Source organism: Hippichthys cyanospilos, chromosome 1, assembly GCF_059441005.1.
Source record: "Hippichthys cyanospilos isolate Australia breed blue-spotted pipefish chromosome 1, RoL_Hcya_1.0, whole genome shotgun sequence".
In the NCBI taxonomy this organism is placed as follows: Eukaryota; Metazoa; Chordata; class Actinopteri; order Syngnathiformes; family Syngnathidae; genus Hippichthys; species Hippichthys cyanospilos.
In genome coordinates, this window is record NC_142369.1 from 25,195,287 (window position 1) to 25,220,784 (window position 25,498).

Genomic DNA, 25,498 nt, shown 5'->3' on the forward strand with positions numbered 1-25,498 from the left:
AAAATATAACAAACTCAGAAGGGATTGAAGCTGATTGGTTATTATTTGCGAAAGGTTTCCTGGTTTGTTTTCGTCATATCAGCTGTGTCTTTAACAATATTTTTAGCTGCCTGCGTCATTACAAAACACCGAAAACCATCCTGTCTCATGGCAGTAGTACTTTTATTCACGTACTATTTTTTACGAAGTTGTCAAATATTCGTTGAGCTTCGATGAAAGCATTGTAGATAGAATCGACGAATGTTTCACCTTAAAAGAGGATAACATTTAGCTGTATATATTTCCACAGGTCATCTATCTGCGTTGCCTGGACACTTTATTTTTGAGAAAAAAGATGCACGTGGGGGAATGCATCATATCTGCTCCGGGAAAGGCAATTCTACATGGTGAACACGCAGTTGTGCACGGGAAGGTAATTCGGCAATGAATCAAAAGTACTATGTTTGCTTGCCAAAGCTACAGAAACGTTTTGAGCTTTGTTGTATAGATAACGTTTTAACTCCATTCGTATAAAGCGACATTTTAATCTAAGATAGTCAATACAGTAGTTTCAAATACTGCTGACCGAAGGCATTAACAGAGACACGTACAATGTCTTGTTGTTGTTGTTGTTTTTAACAGGTTGCAATCGCTGTGAGTTTGAATTTGAGAACGTATGTGAAATTGAAAGCCACCAACACGGGTAAAGTTTGCATCAACCTCCCAAACATTGACGCCTTCCTCTGCTGGGATGCGTCTGAATTGAAACATCTTATCCCATTTCCACGTGGTAAGGAATACTACTGTTGAAAGCACTATTTTTGATTTTCCATCCCATAACCTTAAGAGAAATTCTTGACAAAAACTCATTAAGACTTGATATTAAAATTCTGTCCTTCCCTCCGCAATATTGTGGCACAGCTACCTGATCACTCAGGGCAGGCTTTAAACTGCATGTTGGATCATTGCCATCTTATGAATACGTTTGCTTACTATAGATTTTGGCTTGTAATGTTTGTTTGAACAGGCAAGCAGGAGGAATTAAAGCGTCTTGACGCTGAACTTGTAAAGAGACTACGCGAATTTGTTGGCGCTGCAAATGGAAACTTGGATACAAGCGACATGGCCACTTTGGCATTCCTCTATATCTACCTCTCCCTGTTTGGATCAGGGTAAGATGCCTTTGTTCTTACCAAACCAAAAATAAAAACACCGCTCTTTCAAATGTTCTAAACTACATAAATGACTAAAAGGGCATTTGACAAAAATACATGCATATGTGCTGCTCAAATCCTCATGAAAAAAAAGTTGTAGAGTTCCCCTTGTTGTAGTACCTCGTAGTATTATGAAGGTTTGTCTGCCACCATAAAAAATGTGGCAGACGGCATATGAAGATTACCCATGAAGATACAGATTGAGATGCTCGATTGAGTGTCAGGTCATTAGGAATTTTAATTACCATTGACACACAGCAGTCATGTTTGCCTGTGGTAATAGTTTCTTAAAGTAACTTTTTGTCTTGCAGGCCACATTGAATTCTAAAATTTAAAAGAGGGGCTGAGCCAGGAATACCTGGATAGAGTTTTTGGGGCAGCTACCTGTATATTCTTTGAAGTGTTGTCTGTAGTGTATAAACCTCATAGGAAAGGAAGCACACACGTTGCATCACCTTATTGAATATTTTGAAAAAAATGATCACTTCCAACATTCAACTCATAATTGTTAGCCATCAAAATAAACAATCTCAAACATTTCTGCACTTCTCATTTTCTATTTGGTTCCTATGCGCAATTGCATGCTTAAAGAAGTGCTTTCAACTCTACCATGCATGTAGGCAACACTGTAGAAAAACTCAACAATTTGAGTGGGTAGTTAGTCCCCCTTCTTTGTCAGTGCAGTGTTGGTCAGTTAACATGGATCTGTGACGGGCGTTGTTGAAGTTGACACTGAAAGTCTGCTAACACGCTGGGGATGGTGCGGTCCCCTTACTTGTACAAAGTTGACACATTTCACAAATGGGTCCAGAACACTATTTAGCCGCTATACAGATTAAGACACAGACTCCTGCAGTGAAGGCAGTAAAGGAAAATAACATCCAGTTCAGTGTTTTGTTTTTTCACTTTATTCTGGATTCCTTTCAGCAGTCCAACATGTTTATCGTAAAATTTCACAAACACTGATTGTGTTTACTTCAAGGTAACAGCTTGATAACAAATATCTGCAGAGAATGTTCATAGATTCTCAAAAAAACAACATTTTTTTACACATGCACACACGCGCACACACACACACACACACACACACACGCGCGCACACACTCCTTGTTTAACTCCCTCAATATCATATACTGCAAATATTCCCCAATGACTTTTTCTAAAAGCAGAAAAAGTCAATGAAGTGTTTTCACGGTGAATGACATTTCCACTAATCTCACTGTAAAAGCAGGCTCTTATTCACACAAGCGACTTTTTTTTTCCCTTCCTCCACATATAGTGAACTGCCAAGCATGACAATATCTGTGTGGTCAGAGCTGCCGACCGGAGCAGGACTTGGTTCGAGTGCAGCCTACTCTGTGTGTTTAGCTGCAGCTTTGCTTTGTGCAAGTGGAACCATTCCCGCCCCTCTCAAAGAGTGGGAACACACTTCCAGGTATTCACATATGCTACATCATAAAAGTGGAATCATAGCAGCTAGTCATACTCATTTCATGTTGCGTACTCAAATACAGTCAAATAAAGTAGTTTAATCATTCTATATTTTGTTATTTACATTTGGGGTCAATATAAAGAAAGAAAGAGCTTAACCCTAACTATGTCTTCAAAAGTACTTTGAAAAAAATGACACTTATTTTTAACTGAGTTAGTGAGGAAATAAATGATTTCATTTGTGCTAAGATTGGTTCTGTAATTCACGATGAAATAGAGAAGAAGTCTTTTAAATGAATATTTTTATGACATACAGGTTTATTACAGCGTTGGTCACAAAACGATCATTTATTCAGAATTCCTGTACCGTCCCAGTGCTTTGCTCTGGTATATTATTATAGAAAATATTGCAAATTATCTTTGCAGATGGTGTCAAGAGGACCTGGAGTTGATCAACAGTTGGGCTTTCCAAGGAGAAACGATCATCCACGGCAATCCTTCTGGAGTAGACAACGCTGTGGGGACATGGGGTGAGGCCTGCCGTATGGTAGAGTGCTTATTTTGTGACACCATTGTGCCTCCACGGACACGTTTTTTAATGGAATCACCGGAGTAATATGCGCAGCACCAGTGTTCATTATCATCAGATGATTATCTTTTTAATGACTGATTTGTTTCTGTGCAGGAGGCATGCTGAGGTTCTTGGCCGGGAGGATAATACCACTGAGCAGGTAGCGGCACTGATTAAACTCCACAGAGTAGGTTCATAAAATGACAGCGCATATTTTACTCCCCAAAATGAATGTCATAGGGAATAAATTGTCACCTCGGCAGGGCACACAAAGAACAATTTTAGCTCACCTCTCTATTTGCGTTTTGCTTGACTTCCAGGGTGCCATTATTAAGAATTCTCCTCACCAACACTAAAGTGCCACGGAGCACCAAGGTACTTGTTGCCAGGGTGAAGGACAAAATTAACAAGGTACTAAATGTTTTCTCCCCCGTGCGTTACATGGCAATGTTATAATTGATATCAAAGACATTTTTGTTGTGTGGCACATACTCCGGAGCTTAGTACTGAGTGCTGTCATAAAATATTGAAATTAAACTCTTAGACGGTACCCCTGTGTGCTGTTGCCCTGGCGACAGCAGCAGGTGTGCACACTTTCGCCCGCATGTTGTGGCAGTGTTGTGATCAGGCGAGTGCAGTTTAATCCGCAGTTTTTTTTTAATAAGTCTATTATAACGTCTTTAAAATTGTGCCCGATCTAAGTTGAAGTGAATATTAACATTTCATTCCCCCAATTTCTATAGTTTCCTGCTATTTTGACCTCTGTGCTCGACTCAGTTGATGCTATTTCCTGCACTTGTGAGAAAGTCCTTCTAGAGATGACGCGTGAGCCCATCACGGGAGAGCACTACAATGTATTAGAGGTATGTGTTTTTTTTTTTTTTTTCTAATGTATCAAACTTGCCATCATAAAAATCTTAAATGAAATTTGGATGATAGATATTATGAGTATCATTATTTTTGTAAATATATGTTAGCAATTCAGAATATTCACATTTCAAGTCAGTGCTACCATCCGTCTGGAGTTTTCCGCGTGTCTCATGTCGTTGCACTTATAGGAGCTCATTGATATCAACCAACATCATTTGAATGTGATGGGGGTGGGGCATCCTGCCCTGGATACACTCTGTCGGGTCACACTCGCCAGGGGTCTCCACAGTAAACTAACAGGCGCAGGTGGAGGGGGCTGTGGCATCACTCTTCTGAGACCAGGTAGGTCGCTGCTAGTTGTCTGGAAAATTCAGTCAAGTTTTCCCCCGCAATAGTTTTTAAGTGATGTTTTTTACAGATTTTGTTATGCCCTCATTAGCGGGAAAGAGAGAGGCACCGTTGCCAGTGCAATTTTCAGCCATCTATTAAACACCAGAAGAATAAAAATAAACACAATGAAGTAATTTATGCTGCAGCTGCTGACAGCCACAGCTTACACCCAGACACGCATGCACACCCTAAAGCTACAAATACCTACAGTGTTTTATGCTCACAACTTATTTCTGTTCTAGTTCATTGTTGTTTACAATGTGTGTAAAAAGTGTGAGTGTACTTGTGTTTAAAATATGCGAGAGGGGATCAAACTAAGTAAAAGCTATATATGTGTAGAAATATTTGTGTTTTCACAAAATCAGGCATATGTCATGCAAATTGAAAGTGTGAAAATTGATGTTTTAACATTTCTATTTGGAAATTTCTTGATAAAATACCTCGTCAAGTCCCTATTTTAGTTAACCAGCCGTCTAAAAGTTAAATTGTGCTTGAAGTTTATGAAAAAGAGTGATTCGTGGATCAAGCGCATTGTTGGGAAACATGTTATTAGCTGATAAGCTTGCTTGCGTATCCTTGAACGACCCAGAGTTGAACTGTACATGGCAGAGTAATAACTACGCTTTCAAACTTCCACCGAATGTGCTTTTCAAAACTGGGGCTGATTTCATCTCTTGAGAGGTTAAATATCATAAACTTTTAAGGTTTTAAAATCTCACTTCTTGTTGTAATTTTCTTGTCAGAATGTTTTTTGAGGTCATCATCTTTTTCCTAAGTTACTGGTTTTGAATGTGCCACAACAAGGAGCCAGGAACAAGGAGTTCTTGCAGATGGATCAAAATCGAGGATGTTAAATTCATTTGATCCAAACTGCTTTGAAGATCAAAATGATAAACACATCACTTTTTAAATTTCATCCTTCTAGTTTGCGTTTAGTATGGAAGATCATCACGATAAACACAAATTGAGTCTACTTTTCAGGGCTTATCCTCATGCCGATTTTACGTGCCCACTCTAAGTAAATACAATTATGACTTGTGTTTCATTTGTAGAAACGGATTCTGCTATAGTCCAGACTACGATCCAGGAGCTGAAAGACTGCAACTTTGACTGCTGGGAAACAAGTATTGGTGGGCCTGGTGTCCAGGTGCACTCCCCACTATCTGTAAAAGAAGACATTTTAGGAGTCTTAAACCTTTATTAAGACATAGCCATGGACGTGCAGGTTGAATATATTAGAATTTGAACAAGACTTGAGGTGTGCTCAAATTCTCCAGTGAACCAAGGGACATTTTCACACTGAGCAAAAATGAACTAAATCATGCAGTTTATTAACTGGTAATTGTGGGTAGTACACTTTGTCCGCTAGATGGCGGTAGAGTTCCATAAATCCTTCTCAATGGCGCGCGTTACTAAAGCGCAGTTGCACTAATTTCGATTGTACAGTAACAAAGTAAACAATAAAGTGATCAAGGACTGAGTTTTACATTTAGAGCTTCAACCACAACGTATTTTACACTTAACGAGCAATCCACTGTCTATAGATTGTGCTGTCCTCTTCTCGTCTCAGCTGCATAAACATCACGTTATACTGCTTAGGCTACACAGAATATTCGAATATTCCCAATTTGGAAAAAGGTCAGGGTGGGATTTACAAATTTTTGGATCCCACCAATTCAAATGTCATCAAGATTAAGTGTTATGGTGTATGTGAACAAATGACATTTCTCACCCTTTCTCTTTGCATGGTGCCAACCCACAATTGAGTCATGGTTTGGTTCACCCCTGCGCCCCCTCTTCCGCAGTACACTGCATAGTTGCCCCTAACCCCTGCGGAAATGTAATCACCACTGCGCTTTTCAATTGAACTGGCATCGACAACAGGGAGGAGGACAAGAGCGTGACAACAGAGCTTGTTTCATTTGAAGCACCCCCCCCCCCCCTTTTTTTTTTTTACTCCTGTGAGCCACGTTTTTTTTTTCCAATGTCAACGCTTGCTTCTTTCTGCTCTGACGGATTGAATCTAAGAAGGCTGTAAGATTATTTCAGATAACACAGGATATGGGGCAGAGGGGTCAAGGATACAGAGAAAATACCTGAGTTGGAGAGATTTGGAAATAAAGATGATTTCTCAGAAACAAGTTAAAGATCAGAGTAGACCAACCAACGTTGAGTGCAGATTTGCACGGTCAGAACAGAGGATATTGCATTTATTTTGTCTTAACTGGATTGAAGATTTGGCATGTTAAATGTGAATGTGCTGAGCGGTCATGCTCATCAGGGTCTCTCTCCTCGTGGGACCCCAGTGGGCGGCTGGAGAGCTTGTCAGGAGCCATTAAGTTTGAATACACGACTGGGCTGACTGACAACTGGTCTTGTCGCTGATGGCCGCTGGTTTTACTAACAGGGTGACTGCATGTGCGACTCACGGGCCTCACAATATAATGTCAGCTTGTATTATCCGAGACAACAGTTTAATGTCACACATTTACAGTAGCTGCGCCAGAGCGGGACCGAGGAATGAGCTCTGCACGTGTCCCATTTTCCCCAGCAACAAAAAACATCAACATCATGATGTTGTCAATGATCTTCCCAGGGGTGTTTACTCTTGCAGTGAGCTGGGTGTGAGGTTTAACTGCATTGCCAAGAAAAGAAGTGAACTGAATTTAAGGAGAAATTAACGTATTCTCCTTACTGTCCCGCCCCTTGTGAAAATCATACATTTGCAATTTACATAATCGGTTTCGCTAACCCACTATCTGGGATTGCATGCATACATGTATATACATACATTTGGAATATGCGAGCTTTCAAAACAAAGCGATGTCTTCTCTGCAACCTTACCCTTGGTTACCAAGCTGCGGACAATGGCAGTCTTGTTAAAGGGGCCTCTTGACCGTTAAAAGGGGAATTAAAGAGAAAAGTAGTTTAATGGCATTGCAACTATTTCACAAAGCTCAAACGAAATGTAAAATGGGATTCCTGTTGTTGACTTTATCAAAGGAAACGCATGGTCGTAACCATGATAACTTTATTTCGAAAAAAAAAGCTGTCATGCGTAATTTCAAAGGAGCCCCGGTTTATGAGGGTTGGGCTTGCTTAAAAAAAAACAAAATAAACCCCAAAACAATTATTTTCTGTACCGTGTTCATTAAGGGTTAAAATAAGATATTTTACAAAAGGGCTTCAAATACCATAGCTCTTTTTCTCTCGATCATTAATCATCTTAGAACGTGTGACCTTCCAATACACGTTTTTCTTCTAAAGTTCCAAATAATGGATTGGCTGGCTGTCAAGCACATGACTCTCCACTGGCCCTCTGCGGATCGTCCCCCTGGACTGTGTTTGTCGTAAACATCTGCAACCCTTAACACACTTTGACTTCTAGTCCACATTCCTTTTTTTTTCTCTCCATCACAGAATTGTATCATGTCGTTGTATTGATCCAGTAATTGATTTTGTGAAGCGGCTACCTGCAACACCCTGTCATCCCTCAGTGCCACTAACGCACGTGTTTAATTGTAGACAAAAGCACCTTTTCGCTTTTGTTGCCTTTGAAAAGACCCATTGATTTTTATAGAACCCTTCATCCTTTCTCTGGCTCCTTGTAGGAAAAATCCCCAAGAATGTAAGTCGGTGAAACACGTCACCACTTCTACTTAAAACTCCCGTGTTTTTTAGCTTTGTATTCATATCGAGCAGTCAACCTCAGTCAAGCCGCAACCCTGCAGTGTTTATTTTTCATCCAACTGACTGACTTGACAACTTGGTTAAAGTAAATATAGTTTGCCTATCAAAGGCAGTGTGCGCTATATTCATTCTATTATAGTGCTTTATATTTTACTGTTTCAGTTTATGCACGCCATTACAGCTCTTGTGCCGTTTTTACTCTCGTTGCATTTAATAATGTTAGTGCAGTAATCCTCACATAATCTTTTCCTGTAGAGAAACAAAAAGCTTTTCACATTTTTCTTCTCTGTTGGCTTTAAAATGAGCTTGAGAAAACAGCACAAAATATATTCAATGCACTTCGGTCTATAGAACAAAAATATCCTAAATGAAATTTGATTTGCATTCATTTGAGGAGCAGCACAACATTCCATATCTTTCATTCTTTGAAATTGGTTCTCATCATTTTGCTGGGATTGCAGCCAATTCGATGGATCCATTTTTTTTTTAATTTGCCATTAGAGGATCGGGGTGAAGGAGGAGGCTGATCTCAAAACGTTATCACATAACAGCCTGTGATTGATAGACCGCTAAAACGACAGCCTGATGTACTTAAATTCACTGCTTTTAAGTTGATATGTCATGGCACAAATGGATTTACTAAAGTGTTTGAAACATACTCTTATTTGTAGTTATTTGCGGCCACGTGGTAATGGGTGTTCTCACTTGTCAGTCTCACTTTTATGCATCCTTTTTGCCTCACCGCCACTTTTGCCGGTCATGTAATTACAATAAGACAGGTAGGAGTATTCATATTTCAGCTGCTGCATGCAAGATAACGTCTAATAATCCAAAAGCGTTGCAAAACTGCTATCTCGTCGCTCATGCATTATGAATGAGTCGCTGATTGCTTTCTCGCATAGATTAGCAATCATTTCACAGAAAATGTTTCATAAAATGTGTGCTCAGAGTGTTTTTTTTTTCCACACCCCCTCCATAGCCGTTGAGGTGACACGTCTCACTTCTTTATGTTAGAGAACCCGGATCAGGTAATAGCACTTCTCCCCCTTGCCCCACTGTTACTTGTTCTTCGCCCATTTATTTCTCTCTGCATATCATCACTGGGGTGATAAGTGTGATTTTTAGACCTCTTTGCAACTGATTGCTCACTTAGTAAATGCATTCAGCAGCCGCGGTGTTATTGCTAGTGGAGCAAAGGAGCTATAAGTCAGAGTGTGCATTGGTTCTAGCGTAAATATGGAAGCTCCTGAAGTGCCTTCAGATGCTCTCCATCAGACTTGAACAGTGCTCTATGCATGTAGAATTCAAAAGAATCCTCAAATGTAAAAAAAAAAAAATTACACTGGAAAGACTTTAAGCACAGTTGAACCTGGGTGCAGGTCGACTGTCAATTTGTTCATGTTTGGGTTGAAAAAATCTTCCCTGAAAACATGCAGCGTTTCCCTTTAGTCTCGAAAGTTAGATTGAATATTGAGAATGATTTTTAACATTTCTTTTGCAAATGTTGACTTGCTTTGGTTGATTGAGGTGAAGCTGATGCAGTAACTACACGATGCCACCGACTGCCTGTGTCAACGCTTTAGTGACACCCTGCATAATGAAGATTGAATACATCTATTTCAAGCTCAAATTGTCTCGGCCAGACGAATTTTGTCTGAAAAGGCAAAGTACAATGTTAAATTCAAAGGCCGTACAGGTTAAGAAATGAACAGTCACATTATTGCTAAAATAACAAAGCACTTCCTACAACATGCAGTTAGCTTGCAAGCTATATCTCCAGACCCCAAAATGACACACCTCGATATGCAATTTCCCAAGCGAGGAAATGACATAGTACACGAGCCGACTGCTTATCCACTGGTTGAGAGATGATTCCGGAAACCAGCTGGTGTGTTGACTAGTGTTTATGGCGCCTCCCCTCACGGCGATGTTGCTCTGTGGCTCAGACTTGAAGGGACATGTAGGCAAATGAGAGTTGAATTTGGCATCACTTTTTTAGCTTGTCTCGGTTTCATCCATTTGAGAGTAGAGAACCTGCTTTGGTATTTCATTATTTTGCATTCTCATACATGTCTACTTGGGTCAGCAACTGTTTGGGAGCATTTGGGACCAATTGCCAACTCCTGGAGTAGCAAGCAAATTTAAAGCTAGTATCCCACTGAGGGGCGAACACTGGCGAGTGTCCGGTAAGGTAGCGGCTCTTTCGCTCTCCTCCAGGGTTCGTTCAAGGTCGCCAGAGGCGGCAAGACATTGCTGTTGTTCCAAGAAAATTTTGAACATGTTCAAAATGTTGCTGGGCCGACCTCAAGGGACCTTGTTGCGAACTCTGATGACCTTTTAGTGACCTGGTGACCTCGAACAAACCTTGGAGGAGATCAAAAGAGCCGCTGTCTTCGCAGACACTCGCGAGCGTTTGCCCTTCGGTGGGATAGTGGCTTAAGGACCCAACCCGACGCAAATGTGTTCAGCCTATCCTCAGCATTTAAATTTCTGCTGTCCATGGCATGATGTCCACGACCTCCCCCAAGAGCCACCTCAGGAGTTACGGCTTTCCTCTTTGGATTTTGGTTCCTCTTGCATGGCATGATATCTGTGGGTTGATGGCATGTGGCTGTCTCATTTGCTTATGATCCATAAATAGGTTTCTCGCTTGTGTTCTACATGTCATGGAGTAGTAGCATTAGGTGTTCATGAATGTCAAACATAAAAGGAGGCATATGGTTGGTAGGCCTGAGCTGTACATGCAACGTGAGCATAGTTGACTAATGGTGTCTGAATTTTCAATATAAATAGCCTGAATGTTCCTATCTAGGCAGCAGTACGATAAAGATACATTCCCCAGCCCTAGAAGCCAATATGAGCAAAAGCCCACTACTTAAACCCGACATAGTGAAGTGGCTCCCTTAAATGTTATGTTGGCTGTGAGATAAAACTACCTGCATGTACAGCGACCTGAAACATAACTTTTATTTGAATTACGCAGAGAACACTTGTCATTCGTTTCACATTAAACCGAGTCGGCGGTTTGAGTAAATGAGTCATTTAACCGAATGACTTGAGATGTGTTTGCTTCAGAATGTGATTGTTTAATTAAGCTTAAGAGTTGAAACTGTGTGACATTCTCCCCCCTTAGCCAAATTGTACCAGCACTCGAGGTGTTTGAATTTTGAAGTGTCACTCGATTGATGACCGGGTCAGAGTGGGAAATCCCGAGTGAGCTCTTCCACCCTTCAGTCGGGTAATATCAAGTTTCAGACGTGAGGAAAGTAACAGAAGACACAACTTTTCGCACATAAAACATTGTCCGACGCTTTGATGCGCTTAAGCTTTAGGTCCTGTCGGCCGAATTAGGTTTTGGGAAGAGTGCGTATTTGCTCGGATGTCTACGTCGCGTCTCCCTTAGTAACCTCCGGCCTCTGCCCCTTCCCCAGATGGGCGGCCTCTCAGCCGAAGCCCTGTGGAGGTTGCTGCCCTCTGCCTGACAGCCTGTCACCAAGCCATGGTGGGGATTTTTTTTTTTTTTTTTCCTGCAGGAGATGGCGTCTGATTGGGAGCAGTGTGTGAATAGCCCTGTCACACCCGATAAGGCAGCAAGACGACCTGTGACGGGGACATATGGCATGTTTGACAGGGAGAGAGGGCACGAATCGCACTGAATGATAAAATGCTGTTTTTCCCCTTTGGCAATGTCATGCTTTCAGGCAAGCGTGGGGACCGTCGTTCACTCAAGCGGCTGACTCCAGCCTCCTTGTGACATCTCCTTCAAGGTTTTGGCTTTCTCTAGCTCGTGCCTGGCCAGTTCTGACACCGCAAGACTCTTCAACTCGCAGCTGCTCTGTTCGCTTGTCGACCAAGTGGGCATAATTGGATATCAGTTTAGTTTAGTGATGTAGACCGGGAAATTCAAGTGCCTGCCGGCCTGGGTTCTCTCATCCCAGTCTGTCACATGCCTACTGATTAATATCCACACGGGCTCATCAAGATGACTCTAATTGATAGCTTCAGCCTCATCCGGACCACGGTTTATTTAAAGGGTCATGATGACAAAGGAAAGGAGAGGAAAGAGGAGGCTGACAAGATTGAAAAGGCGTTGGAGGAATCATCGAGTTTAACCGCACACCTCTCATCCTCCCTGTCAGTCGGTTCTGACTTGTGCTGTTGCAGTTTCAACTCACATCCTGTCAAATGTCACTTTGTCGTCTTGGGTCCGTGACAGGCGGTCCAGGTGTCACACTCAGGCTTCAGTGCACCATCAGTCACCTCTGCTCCGCTCCCCATAGGCTCACAGTCGAATAACCTCCAGCATCTCTGGCTCCCTTGAGACTCCCCCAGTGGAGTTAATTCTCTGTCCACTGGGCCAGAACTTGGTCTCGCAGCATTTCATATCCTGTGGACCCCCCCCAAATTGAAGACTTTTGGTTTTATGGAGCCTACTCATCTTCAACATTTCTCAAAATGATCAATTGAAGTGTATGCGCTACAGTATAATCTATAGTTACGATAAAACCTTGTAAACCCTTTTAAGTGAACACAATGTTCTTGCTAATATTGTTAACCCAACCCCTGTACGTACAAGTCACCATTCAAGCTATGGGAATTTAATGCGTTCTCTACGTTTTGCTATGTGGCATATTTCAGACTGGTTGCACATCTGCCTCACACGCGGAGGTTGTGGGTTCGCTTTGGGCTCCGGCCTACTACTGTAGATTTTGCACGTCTCTCCCTTTTTCCCAGGTACATAGGTTTCCATCCACATTTCAAAAACATGGATGGTAGGTAAATTGGACAGTCCTCGGGTGTGTCTGTACGTGGAAATGGTGGTTCTTCAGTATGCCCTCTGACTAGATGGCAACCGATTCAGAGTGTACCCTCACCTACTGCCTGAAGACAGCTGAGGTTGGCTTCAGCACATCCCAGACCCACATGAGGATACGTGGCTTGTGTAACTGGCAATCACTGAAGTTTCTCAGTTATCTTATTTCTTGGATCAAGTATTGAGGCTTCAATGTACGGTTATTTTAAGACATAGTTTATAAAAATTTAATTCATCATTTTGTTTAATAATATGTTGCACTACACTCTAGAATTATTTGGGTGAAAAACAACCCAATTAAGGGCCAAAAAAGCACCAACACAATATTTGGATTAGTTCCAACCAACTCTCCGGGATGTTTAGCGCAAAACAACACCAAAACTGGGTTGTTTTATGCAAGATAACCTCAAGAATTGGGTCAGAAAGTCTGGTCGAATTGACCCAAATATTTGGTCAGTCCTTTTTCACCCATAATTAAGTTAGTTTTTTCTGCCCCAATTCTTGAGTGTAGCGCATCATTATCTTGTCCAATATTATGTGACTATCAAGAAACTCCTCTAAACTGTCTTGCCTCAGAAAGTCGTGTGAAATGCACACATTGATTTAAAAGAACCATACATTCAATTCATTATGACAATGATGCAATATAAAACCTGGACCTGTATAATCACTACACTCATGGCACAATTCAATGTTTACGATTACAGAATGTAATACCATTAAATACAATGATTGTGTTTTAAAAATACAGGCTTTACAATGATAATGACGCTCATAATTTGATACATTTGAACTCTGCTTATTACGAAAATTTGATTCAAACCAGCCTGCATCGCACCAAGTTACACATTTATATGTTGCCTGTTTAAACAGAATGGTTATACATTTATGCATTCCAAATATTCCTTACTATGATACATTGCTGTGCAAACCTTTACTCCAATTTTACATTTTTGTTGTAACAAATGGGACAAAGCATTATTCTTTCATAAGTAAAACACTTTCCATATGAATCAAATGTTTTTCAGTTTCACTTTTTACATATGTACCTTGTGGCGAACGGACGCTCTTTCAAATTGAGCAACACGTCACTCTCTGCCCCCGCATAAGTTTTTTTCTCCCCCACTATTCTCTCAATAATGCTTGAGTGGAACGCTGTCCCATCACACTGTTTGTATTTATTTAGAATAATAAAAGCTTCTGGCCTTGCAGCATGCAATGACCCTAGTGTGAGCTCATCATGCTGCAGAGACGAGGGGCGGTCATTAGCACTCGCGTGCACCCTCACTGTGCGTTGAATGTTTCAAAATCAACTGGTAGGGTCCTTGTTCTGCAGGGGAAATTTTTTCAAGGAGCCATTTTGTGGATTTTGGCCTGTTGAGATGATATTTATAGGAAAAGCTTGCTCTTCAACATCATAAATATGCAATCGAGTGTTGTTAAACACCAGAACTATAAAAGTGGCCGTGATTGCGCTGTTGTTGTGGTAATTTGGGGGAAAAGGAATACAAAGCATCGAGTCTTTTATTAGTTGGGGAAATATGTGACCATTTTAACAAAAACAGGATAGAATTGATGAGAACTCGCACATTTACTTAAATATAAAGCTAGAAGATTTCTGTTCTATCACTGTTATTATTAATACATATTGTATTACCATCACATGACAAGAAATTATAGTTTGACCGAACAAAATTCCTAGTAAAATCACATCGCTTTTTCCATCATTTTATTGCATTGTTTACCTAAATTAACATGATTTTACTTTTGCCAGATAAGAAAGTCCTTACGCGAGACTCATTTTCTGCACACATTTCATCCAGGTCAGAAATCTGATACAAATGACCTTCAGAAGTTAAACACAATTGATCGAAATGTATTACTTTTAGAAGAAATAATGTTGGAAGAAAGCCAGCGATCTGTTTTCGACACTTATGCCATTGTAAAACTTACTACATTGTAAATAAACATTATTTTATTGTGTGCTGAAAAAGTTGCTGTAAAGGTTGTACTGAAGTAACCAAAAAAATTACAACTGGTTTAATTTTGTTGACATTTTCCTGTTGGCCATTATGGATTGACTAATTGGAATAGTTAATTTACCTTGAACCTAGTGACATATCTTGGAGTACACTGCATAGCTACAAGAGCACATATTGGTTGTTAACTAATCAGTGGCCAAAAATACAACAGTGCTGTTATCCAGTTTTACTGTATAGCATTACTGATAGACACCAAAGTGCTCCTTTCCCTCCGATCGCCATTGAAATGCCAAAGTGCTCTGCTTCTAGGGATCCGTTGTATTTTAGTTCCAGCCGCATATGGATTTTCCACTTTTCCACTTGGTTGAAAAGGACAAAACGAACAAGAAGTATGAGGAGGAACACTGAAGTATTTATTCTCATGTGTAGTCACGAGCGCACAAGTGCTGATGAGCGTTGTCGGGGTCACAGCACTTAACTCTCCAAAGGACGACCAGTGCTTGTAATCACATAATATGGACAATCTTTCATTCAAGTGGTGCCGACATTCAGCCGTCGCAAATGGATTTCATGGGACATGTAGCTCAAAGGCTTTTATTCTCACTATATCCTCCATGTGATGTCAGAGCGGCAGAGTATTCAAGCGTTTAGAAAGCATCCGCAGCTGAAACAACGAGAACTTGATTAGATATCGGCTAGTAAATGCCGCTGTCGACGGTCTCTGCCTGTGTTCTGCTATTCTGGAACAGGATCCAGGCGCTGCAGCCCCTCTCTTCGCCATAATTAAGAACATTTTGTGTAACATTTGCACAAGACCCATCATGCCATTGAACTAGTCGCCCCGATTAATAACAGGCAGCTAATTTCAGCAGAGGAAGGCAGCCCTCCAAATTGGCTCCTAATTACACATTAGGAGTGTGAAAGGCTCCTGCCGCTCCGGCCTCCACCCTCTTCCCCAACCCCCCGGCCGGGGTTCATGTGTTGGCCCACCAGCACATTAACGCAGCTCCCAAGAGTGTCTAATTCCAGCCGACCCGATGGCACAATCAGTGGCAGATGTCAGGAATCGAAGATGATGAATTATGAATATCCCGGAAATGTGGATCAGACTGAGTGGGTGAAACGCACACGCGCACACGCACACACACACATACACACTTAGGCAGCCAAATAAGCAGACATATTCAGCTGGTCTGAGCAGGGGTTACTGTGATTGATTTGCGTTTGCTGTTATAGATTTCCCCCAACTGAAAATGGATGTTTTTGTATAGTCCTCAAGGATTCTCAGAGTTGGCGGAGGTTCACAGGCAAAATAGGGGCTGTGCTTGCAAAAATGACTTCCTTGTGTGCCTCCCTTGGGTGGTCATCTTTAAGGTCTCAGGCTGCTGGGAAGGATGTCCTGGCCTGGAGGATGCAAGAATCTCTCAGTACACAACATTTGCATGATTGCAGCTGAAATGGAAGAGCCGCGAGGCTTTTTCTAGGTGCTTTGAGCTACACATGCATCTTAATTTGTTTTAGCAACTTCTCAAACATATAATTAAAAAAAAAATCTTTATCCGTGTCAACGATATTTTGTGGAAAAAAATTATACAGGGATACATTCATTTGCATGTGCTGTCAAAGCAACATGTGGTGCTATAACTCAAAACATAATCCTTGTATACAAAGCATTTAGCATTTGTTTCCAACCGATCAATAGCCTAAAGAAAAGGCACAATAATTTATGTAAATGTATGTTAAAATCTCACGTTGGAATTGAAGTGACACAATTGCTTATTACAATTGGATAACTTAACAAAACAAACAAAACTACTAGTTAATCAATAGATACCTGCATTCTCTTCGACTGAACTCGATGGATGGATTCATTTTAGCAATGCCAACAATATTCCTAGTAACCTATTGTTGGTATTGCTACATTATTTTTTTCAAGATATGAAAAAAATTAAAGAGCTGAGATTGATCGTTACCTGAACCTTGAACCTGTGATGTCATTTTCAGTTGAAAATAACTAGAATTTTTTAAAGGTATCAATTTGACGTGAAAATTTAGTTATTAAATCATTTAACATGCACTGCGTTGATTTAGAAAAACGAACGCTCATTACCAATATAAGATATGCGTATCGTTGCTTGGTGCGTTTCACCTCAGCCACTAGTCCTTTCCCTCCGAAATGTAGGAAGTGCGCCACTTTCAATAGGCTGGGATTGTTATCCACCGCCACATCAAATACATTTCTTTCAAAACACCCGACCTTTATACATGCCCTTTTCATATGAACGGAAGGGATTCGGTGGACACTATCTTCTTTATTCAAGGGACCTTGAGACACTGATGGAATTGGATTCCCTGTCAAAGCAGGTGTCAGAGCGATGCCGTAGTCTATTACCGGATGACCAGACGACTGATGAGTGTGCTGCTGATATGTGAATGTACACCTGGACATCTGCGGGGGGTCACAGCCACGGAGAGGAGAAAGGACAGCAAGGTGAGATATGAGCCTGAGGCCGACTGCCGGGCCAGACCTCACCTTGCCCCTCCGATCCAATGAGCCGCCAGTGCATTTTCTCTTCCTTCCTGCCATTCATCACCGCCCCGTGACAGGCAGCTTCATGTGAACAGGAGAGACGACGTAATCCTCCACATCAGAGACCGTGATGGACCTCTGCAACTCCGCCTGCAGTGCCGGTAAAATTAGACGAGAACCGCCGTGGATGTTGGCAGGAAATTAGCTTTGCCAATCATACTGTATGCCGGGTCCCAGAGTCGGGCGGCAAGTCTCAAATTTGCTGTCAATCTACCCTGCATCTGGTCATTTATATTGCCCCATTTTCGCTACGCGTACTGCTGTCCTTCCCACTTTGACTGCCCTTTTGCTTTTCCGAAGCGGGTGTGGGGATTAATGCAAAAAAAAAAAAAATCGATAATTCAGAACACTGGAGATGAACGGCAGCCCGCTGTTCGCAATAGAAGATCAAAGCTATATTATTTTGGATCCCTCCAACTTCTTGTATGGATTTGTTGATGTAATTTCAAGCCATTTTCTCGTTGAGTACCTCTGTTCTGACACCCACGCGGCTCCTCATAATCGCAGCGGTCAGCATATAAGTGGCCTCTCCACGAGCGATGCCGCAATATTGAAAAGTGTAAATCTATTCTACAACACCTTCTTTGTGTTAAGTACTTCTGGATGTAGAGCAGAGGCCCCAATCGGTTTGGGTCATCGCTTCCAGTAAAATGAAAATGTACCGTATGGACAAAAAGTGGCCTCGTCCCCTGCAGTGCGGGAACTGAAAACGGACGATACCGGGGAGCTTTTCGGGGCCTTGGCCCGTGCACTAGATCGCTGAAAAGCCCATCTGAATATCTTTCTACTATCAATACATAATTGAGCAGATTCAAATGTCTCCGTCGCAATGCTTTTGTCCGCGTAGCATACGGTAACTCTATTAAATAAAGCAAAGATGTGACTCGGCCTTTCCCTGAGCTGCAGTCCTTCCTGCTGCCTCCCAGAGTTCCGGCTATAGAAACACTAATGCTGTCTGCCAGCATGGCGCTACACAGATTTGTGAGGAGACCGGGGGTGATCATTTTTCCCCTTTTTTTTCTCCCCCTAGGTGACACTCTGATATATATTTTGTGTGCCCTTTCACTTCAGACGAGCTCAGTGAGGAGGAAGCCCAGAGGAGACTAATGAGAGAGTGCGGGGCAATGGCTCCGTCTGCCTCCATGCCTCATTTTTCTTGATTTCACTCGCCCCGGTGTTGGTGCGGGCTCCTGCTGGCCAGGTGATGGCGGTGCCAGCTGGTGCGTCCAGCTCAGACGGACAGCGATTCATTTCCCCCAGCTGGTGATTTATGGCACAGCGCAGCACAGAGAAGCTGCTGCGCATGGCACCGGGCCGGCTGAGTTAGTGCACTGTCCGGCCCCCGTCATGCTTTAGCACGCGGCGCTCTGGACTGCCTAATTTACGCTGGAAGACAGTCACATATATCACACTCCGTCTGGCCAATGAAGATTGGTGGTGTTTTTGGAGGGGCCTGTACACAGTCGATTTTACTCACGCGGCTCAGCATTGCATCAAAGAAGCTACCCCCCCCCCCCCCTTTTTTTTTTGTAGTCTATTTGATCCTTCATGCTCCATTGCTGCAACTTGTTCCCCCCTCCAAGGAGGTTATGTTTTATCTGCGAGGCGCTGTTTGTTTGTGTTGCCACTTCAGTTTTTGATAGATGCTGGATTTTCTTTTCAGATGATTGCATTCAATATTGATGAGAATAACAAGTTCATATCTACTATTGAATCTTGAATGATTACAGTGCTTTTGTGTTCTTTTGTTGTTTATCGTTCACGTTATCCTGCAAAATTTCAAGCCACTCGAAATTTCTTTGGTGGTTCTGCAAAGTTGAGTTTAATTACCTTTGTGCCCGTGCTTGTATCCCAAAACATTTGTCTCTCCCACCTGTGTTATAACACTAAAAAGAAATGCAATTAATCCAAGCATTTTTTTTTTTTTAATCACATGAAAATTTTTACTTAACCATATTGAACTGCATGGCTCGAAAAACTTATTTTTTTGCAGAGTAGTTTTGCCAGTCGTTTACTTCATTTAAGGAGCAACTTTCTAATTTTGTGAAGCTGTTTAAGCAATGTCTTTTTTAAACTAAACAATAATATGGCATTATTAATGATCATTATTATTATTAATATTATTATTACAGGATGAATCTATGTTTGAATGCACCAAGTGTCCCGTCCTCTTGTTCGCAGCCAGCAGAGACTTGTGCCATGCCAAACAATGACTGTGCAACTGATGAATGTCTTCTTATCATCTTTTAGCATTTTTTCTGCCAGTGTTGATGTTGGTAGCTAAATTGTATGTAATGAGATGCGTCTTGGCAAAAAGTTGGGATAAAAAAGCCCCAAGGACGAGTCAAGCTAATCACTGTGCAACCACTGCTGTATGGAACAACTTCAAAATAAAAACCTACCAAGGCTATTGCATTGATATCCATGTGTTAATTTGTTTAACTTCAACTTTATTTATTATAAAGTTCATTAAAACCCTGAATTCAGTTGGCTTATGCAGCGCATTGGTGGCGTGTTACCTTATGTTGTTCTACCTTCCATTGTGGTGCATATCAAATAAACATAAATATATTAATATAGAATAGATAAAAAAAAAAAACTCACAATTTATTTCAAGTACCTGCATAACGCAAGGACTCGTTTCACCCTTAGGCACAGTCTACTTATAGCCGGGTTCTCGCAAGCAGGTGGTAAATGACTCTGGTTTGCCCTATCTGCTATACGAGCTCGGGCTTTTTTTTTTCTCTGTCAAAACCGAAGGTCTCAAAAACTACGGCCAAATTGGAGATTTGCCAAATCCTCAGGATCTTCGTTTACGTGTAGTAAACTCAAAATGGAGATTTACGTCATCACTCTAATCTACCTGGACGGAAGTTCTTTCTGACTGGTCAGTATTTGGCGACACGACTGCCATCTGGCGGCTTGGCATGCTTGTAAATGAATGAAACCGCACTATGCAGTTTCGTGTAGCAGTGAATTTTTTTTCAATAAAGGAACCCATGTGGATTTTTTTTACGCACGAAGGGGGAGAATCCACGGGTTTAAATAGCCCTGGTTACATGTGCGTAGACAAGGCCATAGTTGCCAAAATCTTCCCATACATGTGACATTCATGACAAAGGCGGGTATTTCTCCTCTTCTGCTTGTCATGACCAATCGACCAATCTTCCAGTGAATGTGCAATGTGAAGTAAACTTGCAGCATTCAATAGAACGCAAACATTTTCTTCATCGAGCCATCCACAAACCATGTACATCCCGAACCATGGACAGATCACCGATCCGCACAGATCACAGGTTAAGTCAACTTGAAACCTGGCACTCTTGGTCAATAATGAACTATCATTTAAAAAAAAAAACATTTGGGACTGTTGGTGGTGCTTGAGTCTTAAGCGAACATGATCATTAACATGAGGCACAAAGTCTAAAACTTCTTTTGCAAATAGCGATGAGAAACACTTTTATTCTGAGCCTTGAGACTGTTAAAAACACACCTCAAAGACATTTGCTGCACATATGAATTGCACATGCGTAAAATGCTAGCAGAAAACACAACTGTACCATATGTATTTTATTGCCGTGTTCTTCTTTAGTGGAGTCTTAATTGGCACACCCTCTTAATATGGTACGTTAAGTCAAGGCAAGTCAAATTTATTTGTGTAGCCCTTAATCACCACAGAGTCTCAAAGGGCCTCACAAGTGAAAAGCGAGAGAGCGCAGAGAACATCCAATTCAAAATAGCATTCTTTGAACAAATTAGCCAAATTGTGAGCTGAATGAGGGGATCTACGAGTGGTCTGCTGCTGTTACATTTAGGGTTGATTTTATTAAGAGCAATTAATCTGGAGAAATAATTAGTTTTAGCTAGAATGAGAGCCTCTTTATATTTCAGCAAGCGATCGCACCACCAAGCCTGGCGGAAGACTTCAAGTTTGGTCGATCGCCGTTTGCGCTCAAGTTTCTTGCATGATTGTTTAAGTGCATTGGTTTTCTCTGTGAACCAATTGAGTACGCCGCCTGCAATAACTGCTGTTGGAAATCCACTCCAAAGCTTAAGAGCATATGACGGGGGACTTCCCGGTTTTCCCCATCACGTTCTTGAATGGTTGCCACGCACTTCTCACCAGGCCTGGGTTAAATGCAGAGCAACTTTCGCTGTGCATTGTACATGTGACCAAAAACGTTTTAACACACTCCAGTAACGTTTACAAAATGTGTCCAGTAAGATGCGCAGCTCAAAAAGCAACATTTGACAGCGGCATCACCAACTGCTGATCTAGCATATTTGTAGTTTGTTCAACTCGGACTGCAAAACATTATGATCTTAGTCCACCTTTTTTTAATTCATACAATCCTAGATTGTCGTCACCGATTGACCTAGCGGCGGGTGTTTAGTATATTTATTGATTTAGTTTAGCTCAGCTCTGTCATTATTGGAGGCCCCTTTTCTCAGTGTATGGACATAATGTGACATGATCACGTCGGGGGCCTTCTTTGGCACCCGAGGACAGCGCCCTACTGTTCGGGGAAACTGGGGGAGGTCACAGTAGGTAGCTCCCCGGAGCCATGGCGTATTAATGCTTGAGCTGACCTGGGTGATAAGAAGCAAGCTTCAGGCGCATGTTTGATTCATGAGTCCATCCTCAGTGGCCCCTGGGGGGCCTTTTCCACTGCTGTCCTTTTACTGGCTTGGTGGAGGGTGGCTGCAGGGGAGATCAGTCCTGTCTGTCACAGAGAGGTTGTATGGTGATAAAGGCTCAAGGCTGGGAAAGGGCTAGAGCGCGCACATTGCCCCAGTGTCAGGCACATGCGATGACTTAATGGTGGGTGATGATGCGACAGCCAAGTTTTATATTAGAGGGAATATCAGCAATGGGGGCAGGGAGGAAGTCAGTTCAAGGGCACTGGACGGCCTCACTTTTTCTAAAAAAAAAGTTATAGGACTTGTGTCTCAAAAGGTAAATTTCAAGTCCAAACAACAATCTTGAGTATAGGTTTTCTATGTCTTTGAAACGGGTCCCCGAGGTGGCATCTTTGAGCGTCAGAATATTTTTGTATTTGCTGCTTGATTAAGTGGCCCACATTTTTGGATTTACAATAAAGCCTTGTGTCCAGTCAGGAAGTTGACCGACACACTTCATAACCCTTACATTTTCTGCAGTGTCTGCGTTGCTACGCAAACTAAAGTGTAACAGAGAAATCAAACCGTCTGGCAGTTTTCATAAATAATTCCACCTTTAACTATGTTACTTTGCTGTACTTACATGTTCACAATCACAGATTTTTAGTAAGCCAAAACCTGTTGTGTTATTGCTAGCAAAATTGTGTGTTTGCTTACCTATTTTTGTGGGTATGCGAAGTTGAATGTTTTTGCCCTTGTCGCATTTTTGAAAACCTCATGCACATCATAATCTGTGAATCCAAACTTATTATTTTACTGAACATATAAACACATTTCAAAATTTAAGAACAAAAAAGGAAGCAAGTAAAAGAAATTGTCAGTATACATAGCAGTTCAGTGAGGTTTATAAGTTCAAAAAGAAGTAGGAAGAAGTATAAAACTTATATAATCCTATTCCTCTTTTTCTATTTACTCATTCACGGTCTGTGCGTTTCACGCTTGGTGTGTGTTTCACAGTCGATGTCGGACTCGAATAAATACCTCTCAGAAGCACACGTACACATTACCGGGCGTACACCATGATCTTGAATAACGCATTCTATTTTCTGGAGTATTAAACATCAATTGACCCGCAATTCATCAGCAATTAAAATTCATCAGCAATTAAAACTTATCTATACGTAATACTGTGAAAACAAAAAGATAAAAGGGAATATAAAATTATTTGTCTACAAATTTTTCTTAGTCCACCAAAGAGCTTTATATATATATATATATATATATATATATATATATATATATATATATATATATATATATATATATATATATATATATATATATATATATATATATATATATATATATATTTATTCTTGCTGGCTCTGACAGCCCACCACTGTATATACTCATATGTATGTTGTTGATATAGATATTGTTTCATATCAGAAAGACAAAACAAGTCACACGCCTCTTATTAGAGCATTAATATAAATAAACTCATAATGAGTTGAAGCCTAAGTCAGGTCAGTTAGGACAAATGTCTAGTTAAGACATTGCCAGGTTTTTGGCAAGCAAGGCGCAAGTCCTAAAAATAGCAACTCGAGTCCAGGCACATAAGTTTTGGTTTCTCATGGAACTAACGCAATGTCATGGTTAAGAACTCACAAAGAAAGATTAATTGGAACCAAAAATGTATTACATAGGACAACAGATTTAAAATACCATCATTTATAAACCTAAAAATACCTTTTATCGGTATTAGTGTTGGTGATACTGGCACCAGTATTTACTTGGTATCGCTCAATACCCACAGCTATCACACAGCTCTTGTGAATGAATTTTGATATTTTATCTGAGGGCATGAAACAGCTGTAATTATTATGATGATCGTTTGGAAAGTTGGGACTGATAAAAGCCATTTCATGCAAAACTGTTCCGTGCGTAATCCAAAAGTACAGAGATATCTTTTTGACAAATTTGGGCATTTCTTCGCTTACTAGGCGCCACCAAAGTATTTAGTTTGTGCCGAGTGGCAACGTCCATCCCTTGGTTGCATGACTTCAAATGAAATGTTTCTCTGAAAGCCAGATCCTGGTAATTACGACACACAGAGAGGGAGAGAGGGAGGCAACAACAATGTCTTGCCAGACACTTCAGAGCCCCTAATGCAGGCTGCTTGAATATGGCTGTGTAATACATAATCCTGATTTGTGTTCCTTTCAGTCACCGAAAGATCTCGACATGCCTGAAAGTAAGTCGTCAAGGCTCCGCTGTGCACGTCGCCTTCTCACAATCAAGTCGGAGCTTGTCAAGGCTCCCGCAATCAAAACAGACACAGTGGGGAGGGGAAATCCACTTTTCACATTGTCGCTTGCTGTCACCTCCTCCTGCCCGTCGCTAATCTTTAAACGCTATTTACAGTTTTAATATAGATCTCAAATCCCATTTCCTTTTCTCTCTTCTGCTTGCACACACACACACACACACACGCACACACGTCGCAAATGCACAAACATCACTCATTGTTCTTCTTTTGTGGTTTGCCGGAGAGTGAATCTTCTTCATTCTGCCACTCATATGAGCCCATGGTCTCGCTTTTGTTCTAACTAAACTGGCACCTCTGGATTAAACAAAAAATAATCCTTTGCTCATTGTTGGTTGTGTTTTGAAAGGCCGATGAAAAAGAATCTGCCGATTTCCCCGCTCATCTTTCACAAATTAAGTTCAAAGAAAACGACAGCAATTGTATAGCAATGTCTGTTACTGTTTGTGAGCGTTGAGGCAAAGTCAATGGTGGCATTATGCATTGTGCAGTGCAACCTTTTCCATGAGTACGGTCCACATTTGTTGTCAAATGCACTAAATGTTTAATGCATTCAACTTTGTGATTCATATCTACCGGAATTATGGTCCGGTTCGCTAAGCTGCCCATTTACGTCAGAAGGCAGACAAATGGCGATATTAATGAAGTCATTGCTTTAGTCAGAAAATCAATAGTCACTCGAAAGAGTCAATGTGAGCGAGTGGGCTTGAATAGTGACCTAGTTCCCATATAATAGCGGCTCCTAAACCATTCGGCGTTGCTGGATGCTCACGACATCTGCTACCGTATTCCATATGTTTCATATTCATGCATGTAGAACACAATGCACAGTACAGAGTGTATATGAGGAGGAACTGGGGCAGCCGTAATGACTTTGTTTGCATGCGGTAATCAAAACCGCAAAGGAAAAATGAGTCGTGCTGACGCTTCATGCAACTAGCCCCGCCAATATTATTCCACGTCATTAGCTATGAAAAATGGCCCCGGGAAACATCGGCCCCATGTCTGTGTTTGGCCAGAAG

General features: G+C 41.4%; 1 protein-coding gene and 1 long non-coding RNA gene across 3 annotated transcripts in view; one reads left to right on the forward strand and one right to left on the reverse strand.

The window, feature by feature from the left end:
• Nucleotides 1–32: 32 nt before the first annotated feature.
• On the forward strand, nucleotides 33–5,941 carry mvk (mevalonate kinase). The gene is made up of 10 exons (XM_088411768.1): nucleotides 33–412; nucleotides 622–769; nucleotides 1,007–1,151; nucleotides 2,473–2,628; nucleotides 3,051–3,154; nucleotides 3,310–3,355; nucleotides 3,516–3,606; nucleotides 3,939–4,058; nucleotides 4,254–4,407; nucleotides 5,508–5,941. The coding sequence occupies exons 1-10, from the start codon at nucleotides 335–337 to the stop codon at nucleotides 5,657–5,659; spliced, it is 1,194 nt and encodes a 397-aa protein (XP_088267894.1). The 5' UTR covers nucleotides 33–334; the 3' UTR covers nucleotides 5,660–5,941.
• Nucleotides 5,942–15,384: 9,443 nt separating this feature from the next.
• The window catches only part of LOC148429834 (uncharacterized), a 37,938-nt gene continuing 27,824 nt past the window's right edge, over nucleotides 15,385–25,498 (reverse strand). For both annotated transcript variants that reach the window (XR_015866909.1, XR_015866907.1), the window contains one exon: nucleotides 15,385–16,344. This is a non-coding gene — a long non-coding RNA (uncharacterized LOC148429834). The remainder of the gene's footprint in view (nucleotides 16,345–25,498) is intronic.

Bases quoted from the DNA above. Each gene is read 5' to 3' on its own strand.
- mvk (XM_088411768.1), top strand. From the start codon at position 335: ATGCACGTGGGGGAATGCATCATATCTGCTCCGGGAAAGGCAATTCTA. The intron at 1,152-2,472 runs GTAAGATGCCTT...CTCCACATATAG, and splicing joins CTCTCCCTGTTTGGATCAGG to TGAACTGCCAAGCATGACAA. The intron at 2,629-3,050 runs GTATTCACATAT...TTATCTTTGCAG, and splicing joins GAGTGGGAACACACTTCCAG to ATGGTGTCAAGAGGACCTGG.